An 11,103-nucleotide genomic window follows, 5' to 3' on the forward strand; every position below is an offset into this window, starting at 1 on the left:
TCGACTTTTGATGGCGAAACCACTTTAAAAGTGCTGCAAATTCCTGAAAATTAATGATCACCGTCTAAACCAAAAAGCAAATGCATTCAAGTGCAAAGCACCGATCGCGTACATCAAAAACATTTGAATTGTATGCGAACGCTTTTCGGACGATCAAAATAGAAACGGTCCTTAGATGGATTGACTTGGCCGATTGACTTGATTGGTTTTGTAAAACAATTGATTTGTGTTGGTGCAATTGATTGTCGTGCATTGCGTTCATTGCCACATAAGTTCATACAAAATTGCAGACGATGCAATGTGTTTTGGCAAGTGAGCCAACGTTCCTTTTATAGATGAAAATGCGGAAAGAACGTTGGAGTGGTGCATTTGTGTTGTTGTTGTTATTGTTGGACACACGCATTACGTTAAACATGAAACGAGGAAATTCAGATTTTTTGTGTGCGTAAAGGCGAATATATTTTGATGATCATTTGATTTTATGTTAGTTTGCGGATATTTAGACTTAAAGAATTGTTTATTCTGTTGTGTACTTTATGTTAGCTTCGATGGGTCGTTGCTGTTACAGTGTCATAGTTAAGTAAAAATGATTAAAATTACTCTAATTTAGACAGAAACACCAGCAGCGTTTGATCCGTTCCTGCATTAAAATAAAATAATGAATATCGACACAGAGATAGCCTAAACAATAAAGCTTATAACAGTTTACTTTAATGACAACAAATCTAAAAAAACTCAAGGTATAAAAATATGGACAAAGATCTAAATCTAAATCTAAATTAAGCATAATCATTATATACGTCTTAAAGAAAACTATTTATTTACCCCCCTTGCCTTTGAATCATTAGGTTGCATGGGTCCAGAAACAAAGAAATTTATTGACAAGTTGGGATCGTTGATGAAGAGAGCATCAGGGGAGCCACGTTCCAAAGATTATCTGTTGCAGAAAATTTCTATTGCTATACAAAGAGGCAATGCGGCATGTATTCTTGGAACTTTAGGAAGTAATAGAGCGGATGATTTTTATTTATTGTAATATTTGTTGATTGAAAAGATCGTTTTTTTTACTGACTGCGCCGTATGCGAGCAGTCTTTTTTTTCGCTTTGAATAAATAAATTAAGTCTAAATCGTAATTTATAATTTTCCTTTTTTACAATTCTTAGTAATCATCTTTTTTTTCTGTATCTTCACGACCACTCAACAAAATGATTTTCTTTTTTTATCATTTTCATAATAATTTCAGTAAAATTGAAGAAGAAAAAATTTAGATTCAACTTTTAAATACAATTTTTGCTCCTGGCGTTTGTATATATCAATTTTCGCATAATTTTTTTTATTTACAGTTTTAATTTAGGATTTTAATTTTCCAATCATTTTCAATTTTAATGCTTGTCTGGTTTTTATATATTTCTCGAGAGCTTTTCGATGTCTTGGCGGCATATCTTGAAGTCTCTTGATAATGTTGCTTTCTTGTCGTTTGAATATTGTTTTGGCATTGTTGCCTTTGTGGTGTTATGGCGTGCGGAGGATTATGCGAACTAGATTTCGCAATTTTAACATTGTTGAATTGTTTCCTCCAAATAGGGATTATTGGTTTTATTGGTCTTGTTCGAAAGAGATGGACAATCAAAAGTTCCTCCTGTGGTTGGATTGACGTTATTAACTTTCTTGGCTTTTAGGCATGTTTTTTGTGCATTTTCGCCATTACTTCTTGCGTCAAACGTACCTGTCCACCAAATTGTTTTTCCGTTTTTTGTTAACGGTAGTGCGAATACTCGATAAAGGGGTGTTCCAGTACCGATCTTGGCTCTGTTGTTAACCATTTTGTAGATTGTCGTTCTTGGTTTGCAGAAGTGGTATAGCTTGGCAGTATTGTTGAAGAACAAATATGGACATGTTGGACATGGTTCACCGCCATTGTGAGCTATCACATGCCACCGCCAATGTTTAGTTGGAGTGTCTGTTTCGCATAGTGAACAAAAAGTTTTTCCTGGTTTTTTGCTTGGCAAAGCAATAATTTTTTCTCATGGCTGTCTGTACCACACTGATCCTCGCTGTGGTTTTATTTCTTGAAGTCCTTGTTCATTTATCCGTTTAAGTACGAACGGCTCTTTTACTTCATCATTTCCCGTTACAGATTCGGTTTCCGAAGCGCTTAAGTCGTTCTGGTCTTCGTATTCGCCTTCTTCGCCTTCGTCTTCGTCGCCTTCGTCATCGCTTTCAAAGCTAGAGTATCCATCGGACGATTCGTCATCCGACGTAGAATCGTCGTCCATGACTGTTTGTGCATCGTCCATGACTGTTTGTACATCGCCTTGGCTGTGGGTGTTTATGTCAGTGCCTTGGCATAAGGCATAGTTTGGTCTTTGCTTGGAGTTGACGGTTTAATAATGTGATTTTCTGCATCTTTTGTTCATTGATGTGACGCAACGAAGATAATTCTTGTTCTTGTCGTTGATTCTGATTTTCCAACGCTGCCATTTTATGTTCTTGTTCTTGATTGGTGCGACGCAACGAAGATAATAATTCTTGTTCTTGTCGTTCATTGATGTGACGCAACGAAAATAATTCTTGTTTCTGTCGTTGATTCTGATTTTCCAACGCTGCAATTTTTTGTTTTTGTTGTTCTATATTTTTTTTGAAGAATTTCGTTTTCTTGGATTACATTATTTATTGCGTTAATATTGAGCTTGTTTTCGTCTTTCAACTTTGCAATAATTTCGTCTTTATACAGCGGAGCAGTTTCCTGTTCTTGATGAAATTGTGCCTTCATGCTATCAATCAATGTGATTTGTCGTGGGTCGTGGTATTTCGTCTTTGAAGAAATTGTTGCCTTATTTTATTGCTTGGCTGACATCTTCAATGTATTTCATGGTTTCGTTGAGTTTGTCTCTTGTGGTAAGATTGATTCACGAAATTCAATCTTCGTTGGTACTTTGGTTGAATTTTGGTGCTCCATTTTTAAAAGCTCTTTCAGCAACTGGATTCTTGTCTCGTTCTTCATAAAAGCTACATTATTTTTATTAAATTTTTCATTATTCTTGACTGTCTGCATTTGATACTGCTTCACTTGATTTTCGATTTGTTGAGCGATCTGTAATTAACGAACAAACGATACAAACAAACTAATTTTTAAAACAAGAAAAAAAAAACAGATTCTTTCAGATTTCTGTATTTTTAATTTAATTTCTGATCAACTTGCTCGGAATTAGTTCTTAATGATTCCGCAAGAAATTAAAAAAAAATCATCTAATTTTCTTAGATCTTGTAAATTGTTTATTGAACGTTAATTAATTTTCCTATAAACTTAAATTTCCTTCAGTTATAGCAAATGGCTTTAATAGCCATTTTTGTAACAAAACAAGGCATCAGAACAGTCGGAGCGTTTGCTGCGACTTAGCCCCGTACGACCCGTAATCCTATTTCGTCCGTAACCATAATACGTCCGTAGCCGAAATACGCCCGGAACCCTAATACGTCTACAACCCTCTAATGCGTCTGTTACCAAAATGCAAGTCAAGTTGGGCATGGTCAAATTTACTGAAAGTGTTCATTTTTAAAATTGCGCATAGCGCAATTACGAAAGCCCGTACGAAGTACCTCTCAAATAAAACCAACAATTTACGACATTATTTTAGAAACACAACATTTTTTGCCAACTTTTTATTGGGTATTCACTTATCTCTCAAATGAAACAAAAACTAGCAAAATCGGATGAGATTTACTCGATTTATGTGCAAAAAACATTTAGGGCCGAGTAGCGGCCTTCGTCTAAGGGCTTAAATTTGAAACTTTTTTCGCCACGTTATTTTTGGTATTCCATTCCCTTCCATAAAAAACTAAATCTAGCAAAATCGGATGAGATTTACTCGATTTATGTGCAAAAAACACTTAGGGCCGAGTAGCGGCCTTAGTCCAAGGGCCCAAATTTGAAACTTTTTTTGGCATCATTCTATTCGGCATTCAATTATCTCTCAAATGAAACAAAATCTAGCAAAATCGGTTGAGATTTACTCGATTTATGTGCAAAAAACACTTAGGGCCGAGTAACGACCTTTGAGCCCTCCCAACAAGCCCGCGTTGCATCTTACCCAAAAACAATGTTCGGCAACTTTGTCCTACTCGTCAATACCTTTCATTTGATATATCACAAGCAGCTATTGCGTGCGTATTTCGGTAGATATCGCCGATAGACTGAAAAACACCTATAGTGCCCTAGCTCTGGAAGGGCCGACCTTACCATGCCCATTTTCGAACTTGACCTTACTTTTGTCGATACCAATCGGGGAAAAAAAGAATTTTGAAAGGTTTGAGGTTTGAGGTTGAGATTTGCTCAAGCTAGAGGGGTCACAGACGGACGGACGGACGGACATTTTTAGACCCGTACGAAGTACCGGGGTCTTATAGGTTTCCGCATACGTTTGTAACACGTCGAATTGGACTCCCTGAGTAAGGGGAAACCTATTGTGGTTGTCTAGAGATGCCAAATCCGCGAAAAAAAAATGTCCGTCTGTCCGTCTGTCCGTCTGCACGATAACTTGAGTAAAACGCATCCGATTTTGAAAATTCTTTTTTTTTCCCGTTTGGTAATGTCGAAAGACAGGCTAAGTTCGAAGATGAGTGATTTTGGATCGACCCCTCCCGAGCTGTGGCCCAATAAGTGCTTTACGGTTTTTCGAAGATATCTCCGGACATTTAAACGTTAAACTTGTAAGTGATACGTCAAATAAAAGGTATTTACAATACCGATCGACAAAAAAAAAGTTTATGGAAATCGGATGACCGACTCGTGAGTTAGACCCCTTGGTGTGGAACAGGCACAGGGCGGCAAGCAGTTTTTGCACATTTGAACATATTTCGTCTGTTTTAGCTTTATTAGATAGGTATTGACCGTACCAATCAGGGAAAATTTTTTTATGAAATTATGTTCTCCGGAGCGTGAGCTAGGTCTCTTGGAGTGAGCTCTTATCTGGCTACTCGGAAGTACAGTGAACGTGGTGTATTTTGACAATATCTCGAGTAAATTTTGACCGAATTTCATGAATTTTTTTTTGTTTGAAAGGTATTAACGAATGTAAAGCGTCGGTACTATTTCCGGTCTCCTAACAAAATGGCTGCCGGCGGCCATATTGGATTTTAGTAAAATAGAAATATCTTGGGAAAAATGATACTTAGAGAGTTTCTGTTAACATGGAAATAATTTGTAATGTGTGTGGGGTTTCAGGGATTCCATATACGGACATCTATATATACCTATATACAGCTATATTGAGCTATATACAGGTATATAGCTATAGAGCTATATAATAGCATATATTTATCTGTGAAATGTTTATTTATAGTGAAATATAGTTAAATATAGCGGTATATAGCTGTTTAAATAGGAATTTATGAAATTTGTCTTCGTACGGGGCTGTCTATATTGCCTCCGGCAATTTAGTTGTATATGATAACAAGGCAAAGAGTGGATAATGTAAGTGATTTTAAAGGGAGAATAGTTTTTCAGCAGAGAAGAAAATGAAGTAAGAGAAATGAAGAGTTTCACATTAAAGGCTTTTGATACGAATAGGCGTTTCGTACGGGTCGGCGTTAGCTATGTTTTTTATTGCGGATTCGTCATCTATGAACATAACCAAATGCTTTGCCCTTACTGTCTGCTTCCAATTCGACGTGTTACAAACGGCATATTAATCTTATAAGCCCCCAGTACTTCGCACGGGGCTAAAAATCCTTATTCGGAACTCAATTTGAGCAGTGTGACAATATTTGGACTAAAAGATTTGTGATTACATACCTCGCTCTCATCGTTTTCCATGTCCATGTTTTTTTTAGGTTTTTATTCAGAGTCTTAAATTTGGTTTAAATCGTGTCAATCTTAGTCAATCTTAGAAAAGTTGAATGATAAGTTGAATGTTGTTAAATCACGACAATTCACATTGTTTTGACTAAACATCGGTCAAAGCCGTATTAACCACGTTGAGAAATTTATTTGACTTTTCGTAGACATGGGATATTTTTATGAGAATGTGTTCAAAGGCCTATTACCAAAATATTTCGATGGGATTTTTGAAAGTATGGTTTGTAACCAAGATCATTCTTTCACTACCCTTCTAATAAACACTTATGTGAGAGCCTTTGATTTTATGCACAGTGTGTACATGAACGGCTTTTCGATAATTCGGCTCTTGTTGTTGTGTGTCTAAAAAAAATCATTTCATTTTTTGTATCGGACAATAGTAAACGTTTTTTCGTCGAAAATCAGTTAATTGTATTTTGTTATAATGTCTCAGTGTCTCCGTGATTCTGACGATGAGAATCATCAAAGTGTTGTTGCAGAATTAACCAAGAAAATGGACATGAAAAAAACCCAAGAGAACTGAAAGTGAAACAGTTCAAAAAAGAAGGCATGAATGGCCAAACAATGCTTATGGAACGTTCAGCTAAGAAACGTAAAGCAGACGAGGATGTTTCGCCTCGTAAGAGACGTAAAACAAGAGATGGAAAGCAGACAGGAAACAATAGATCTCTTCGTTTGGTGAAACTGATGACGGAAACGTGAGGAATGGTGGGGAAAAGTCTAATCGAAACCAACTTCACAATTTCACATAGTAATGAATAAGTGAGTGCGTCCAATTCTTTGAAATGAATGCAAATGAACTAAATACGGGGAATTCCCTTAGAAGCAAAGTTGGTTGTCATTAGTTTGCACACAAAACCGAACCGTCGATCGTCACGCCAGCGCAGCGGTCATTTTAGTGATCTATAACGCAGTAATTCGTTTATTGACTGTGGTGTTTTTGTATTGTTTAAGATCAACGCTTATCTCGGATGAAAAAAGACCGTTTAGCAAATATAGCGAAGCAGCTGTATCTACGTCACGGATCAAATTTCAACAAATCGCAATTTATGGAGAATATTCTCGCTACTCCACAGCCGGCTGTGGAGTACAAGTGTGAAGAATTGCAGGCGATGTATTTGGAGCGTACTGGTAATCGTCTGCGCGATTCCAGTAAAGCCGAGATGATCATTGCGGTGGCTGGAGTACTTCCTGGCTTTTTCGGTCGAAAGCGGGAGGCCTGTGGGAAGTGTGTGCTTCCACAAATTGTTGCCCAAATATTAACTTCAAAAAATTTGATGATAAATTTTATTCATTTTGCACTAAAACCAATCTTTGTATCAAATTGTTGATTTGTGAATAAAAATGTTGAAAGTTTAAGCATCTGTTATTTTCAGAGACCACGTTTGATTTCATCTGTTAATTGTTACGAACCTTTTATTTAAAAAAGAAAAAACAAAAACGGATGTCAAAAAGGTAAGCATAACACAACATTGCACTGACGTTTTTCTGAGTTGTCAGTATCAATGAAAGTGTAAAACAGGTATGGTCGATCGTTCGCCCGGAGGACATAAAAATTTGATTTACGCACTCAAACACACTCATTTTCATATTATTTTGACATAATATATGAATGCGTTTAAGGTGAATTTGCCGATCGGCCATACCTGTTCTGTACTTTCATTGGTCAGTATAACATCACATTCTACGTGCGTTGGCGATCAAAATAGAACGAGACAGCTATATATATCGACTTATAGCAAAAAACTATGTTTTTGCGAATGTTCCAATATGAAAGTGGATCGCGAACGTGTTAACACCGATACCCATACCCATATTCAGTAGTTTTGTACGTGACTACGTAACAGATGAAAACTGTATGTTTCACTACGCCAAACTACTAAATATGCGTATCGATGTAAAGCTTAGGTCCTCACATTCATAAAAAGTAATAACTTAATCAAATAATTGCATTAGTGAGGTAACAGCACTCATCAAAGTTCACCGAGGTTACATCGATTTTGATAAATTTTCCGGAAGTCATATTTTCGGCCATTTATCATCAGATTTTATGAATGTAATATTTGCCCCAGGAGTACTCGACGTCAGCTTTCCAACGAACCCATACACGCCCGTGTCCTCATCACCTTACGGAAATGAACTCCGGACTACGAAACCCCATTTTTCGACTTTTGACCACCGATTTCGGTCAGTCGAAATTCAAAATAATCCGTCCATACAAATTTTAACAAAGTAAAAACAAATCATACAAAATAGCAAGACTTTGGTGACTCACCGCACTCTGTAAAATAAGCGTTTTCACCTCCCTCTATGCGGGAATTTTGTTATGTAAAATCATCAGACGTGGTGCGTTCACACTTATCTGTGTGACCTCTCCAAAGTTTATAGCCTTGCAAAACAGTAGTAGCTCTCACTACGATCACTATTGTTTCTGGTGTAAGAAAAAAATCCGTTGACAAAATTTGAATCTCTTCAAAACAAGCGCTCCATCTATCAACAAAAAAATGAAATACGCGTTGCGAGTTTACAACGTTTGCAACGTTTAATGTTTTGTTGTTTGACACATGACATTTCTCATCCTAAAAATTTTGTTTATTGACGAGCGCTTGATCAAGAGAAATTTATTTGATTTTGGCCGAATATCGAGGCAAATAGACGCGATGGCGGATAATAAAAGTGAATTGTTAGCCGTGATGCAGCTGCTGAGGAAATATAATTTAAAAGTAATGAAACCGCAGTACGTGGACCTCTTACCATCACTTTAAACCATTCGAACATTTCAGGGGACCGAGGATATTTTGCGGCAAGAAGCAAACTTGGCCGATGTTCCGGAAAACATACAGACCGAATCGGAAGTGAGTAGCGTTCTAGCAGCCTATAAAAGCGAAGGCGATCCACTCACCTATGAGACGGCCTATTTGGAACTGCGCCACCTCGTCGACGAATCACTTGACATATACAAAGTAAGTTTTAACGAAATGCCGGTGGAGAGTTGATGCTTATCTTGATTGACATTGTTGACAGCACGAATTGGCTATGATCCTGTATCCAGTTTTCGTTCACATGTACCTTGAACTGGTTTACAACAATCATGAAGCCCAGGCCAAAAAGTTGATGGAGAAATTCGGACCTGAGCAGGAGTACTACTATCAAGATGACATTACCAGGCTAGCGATAGTCACCAAACGTGACGAAATGAGTGGAAACGATCTCACCGATACCTTCAAATCGAATGAATTCATCATACGAATATCGCGGGACACATTGTCACTGTTGAAGCGACACTTGCAGGAGAAGAAACAGTCCGTCATAATGAACATCGTAAACGAACATCTGTACTTCGACCTGTATGAAGGTGTCGCAAGGAACAAGACCCAATGTGAGGCCACTGCCGGTGCGATGACGGGCGAGGCTAGACGACAGGATAACAAAGTGAAAGTGTACTACGGCCTGTTGAAGGAACCAGATTTCAATACATTCTTGGAAACTAAACCGGAGGAGGAGGATGATCTGGATCCGGATGCGCCCGATAAACCGAAAAAGAAGAAAGCGAAGAAGGATCCACTGTTTTCGAAAAAGTCAAAGACAGATCCGAATGCACCGGCCAATGATCGAATGCCGTTGCCGGTACTGAAAGACATCGATAAGCAGGAAAAGATAAAATCGCTGCGTGAAGCATCGAAACGGGTTTGCTTGAGTGCCGACACTTTGCCGTCAGTGTGCTTCTATTCGATATTGAATGCTGTTCATAGTGTGACTTGGTAAGCGATTGTAAGCGATGCCTTCATCCGAACCTTGTTCTAAAAAATATGTTTTTTCCTCGTCTCGCAGTGCCGAAATATCTGACGATTCCAGTCTCATAGCCATTGGATTTGCGGATTCAATCATTAAAATATGGTCATTGACCCCGTCAAAGCTACGCGAAATGAAGCCAGCCGAACAGTTGAAAGATATCGACCGTGATGCTGGTACTGTATGACCAAATGAGTAATTGTACAACAAATATTTCAATTCTTCCGTTTTTGTTCAGACGATGTCTTAGTCCGTATGATGGACGACCGAACAGCCGAAACATGCCGTACATTTTTGGGTCACAATGGACCGGTGTATCGTTGCTCGTATTCGCCCGATAAGACTATGATGCTATCGTGCTCGGAAGATACAACCATTCGCTTATGGTCGCTGCACACATGGACGTGTGTGGTTGTGTACCGTGGACATCAGTATCCGATTTGGGATATTCGGTTCTCGCCGCATGGTCACTACTTCGCTACATGTTCGCATGATAAAACGGCTAGATTATGGGCGACGGACAATAATCAGCCGTTGCGCATATTCGTTGGACATTATTCGGATGTTGATGTAAGCGAAGTCTCTGACACTCTGGCGTTAAAGTAACATTTTCTTGTGATTTTTTCAGTGCGTCCTATTTCATCCAAATTCCAACTACATCGCAACAGGTTCCAGTGATCGAACGGTATGTGTAACGGAGACATTTGTAAATTAACGTTCGGCGTGATCAGACCCAAATTTTAGGTTCGCTTATGGGACTGCGTCTCTGGAAACTATCTCCGTTTAATGACCGGTCACAAGGCACCGATCTACTCACTGGCATTTTCAATGTGCGGTCGATTCTTAGCGTCTGGTTCAGCTGACAATCGAGTCCTAATCTGGGATCTGGCACATGGTCATCTGATTGCAGCGTTTTGCGGTCACACCGGAACGGTGCATTCGTTGTGTTTCAGTCGGGACGGCACGATATTGGCAACTGGTAAGAATAATGGATAATTGATGGGTGGAAGGAAGAGTGAAAATATAATACGTCCGATTTGATTCAAAGGTTCCCTCGACTGTACGTTACGGCTGTGGGATTTCACAAAGCTTTGCGAGGACATCAACGGGGAAAATGTTAACGTTTCGCATAATCCTGATGTTCGTGACGGTGAACCGTATCTGCTGCGAAGCTTTCCGACAAAGTCATCGCCATTCATTGCGCTGCATTTTACGCGTCGTAATTTACTGCTAGCTGTAGGTATGTTCGAGGGGAGTCAACAATAGTTTTCGTTCGTTTGGTCCAATTTTTGTCAGAAAAATCATTGCATTGTCCAAGACGGTACAGTGTGGCAGTTTAGTCGCACTGACTAAATGATGAAGAAATAAAAACCTTTTTTTTGTAAGAAATAACAATATTTAATGATGGCTGCGACAAAATCGAAAAATGCAGATGGATCGGATCGAAGGCACA

At 38.5% G+C, this 11,103-nt stretch overlaps 1 protein-coding gene across 1 annotated transcript; it reads left to right on the forward strand.

Moving 5' to 3' along the window:
• The first annotated feature begins 8,421 nt into the window (after positions 1-8,421).
• Positions 8,422-11,039, forward strand: LOC119072510 (transcription initiation factor TFIID subunit 5). Its single transcript, XM_037177753.1, has 8 exons — positions 8,422-8,581; positions 8,642-8,821; positions 8,883-9,619; positions 9,690-9,826; positions 9,889-10,220; positions 10,279-10,335; positions 10,395-10,629; positions 10,699-11,039. The coding sequence occupies exons 1-8, from the start codon at positions 8,423-8,425 to the stop codon at positions 10,914-10,916; spliced, it is 2,055 nt and encodes a 684-aa protein (XP_037033648.1). The 5' UTR covers position 8,422; the 3' UTR covers positions 10,917-11,039.
• The last annotated feature ends 64 nt before the right edge of the window (positions 11,040-11,103 follow it).

Source organism: Bradysia coprophila, assembly GCF_014529535.1.
Source record: "Bradysia coprophila strain Holo2 chromosome IV unlocalized genomic scaffold, BU_Bcop_v1 contig_81, whole genome shotgun sequence".
NCBI lineage: Eukaryota > Metazoa > Arthropoda > Insecta > Diptera > Sciaridae > Bradysia > Bradysia coprophila.

What these genes read in the sequence shown, in the direction of transcription:
- LOC119072510 (XM_037177753.1), top strand. Translation starts at nt 8,423, where the DNA reads ATGACATTTCTCATCCTAAAAATTTTGTTTATTGACGAGCGCTTGATC. An exon ending in GCTGTTCATAGTGTGACTTG is followed by an intron (nt 9,620 to 9,689) that starts GTAAGCGATTGT and finishes CTCGTCTCGCAG; the next exon opens with TGCCGAAATATCTGACGATT. An exon ending in AGATATCGACCGTGATGCTG is followed by an intron (nt 9,827 to 9,888) that starts GTACTGTATGAC and finishes GTTTTTGTTCAG; the next exon opens with ACGATGTCTTAGTCCGTATG.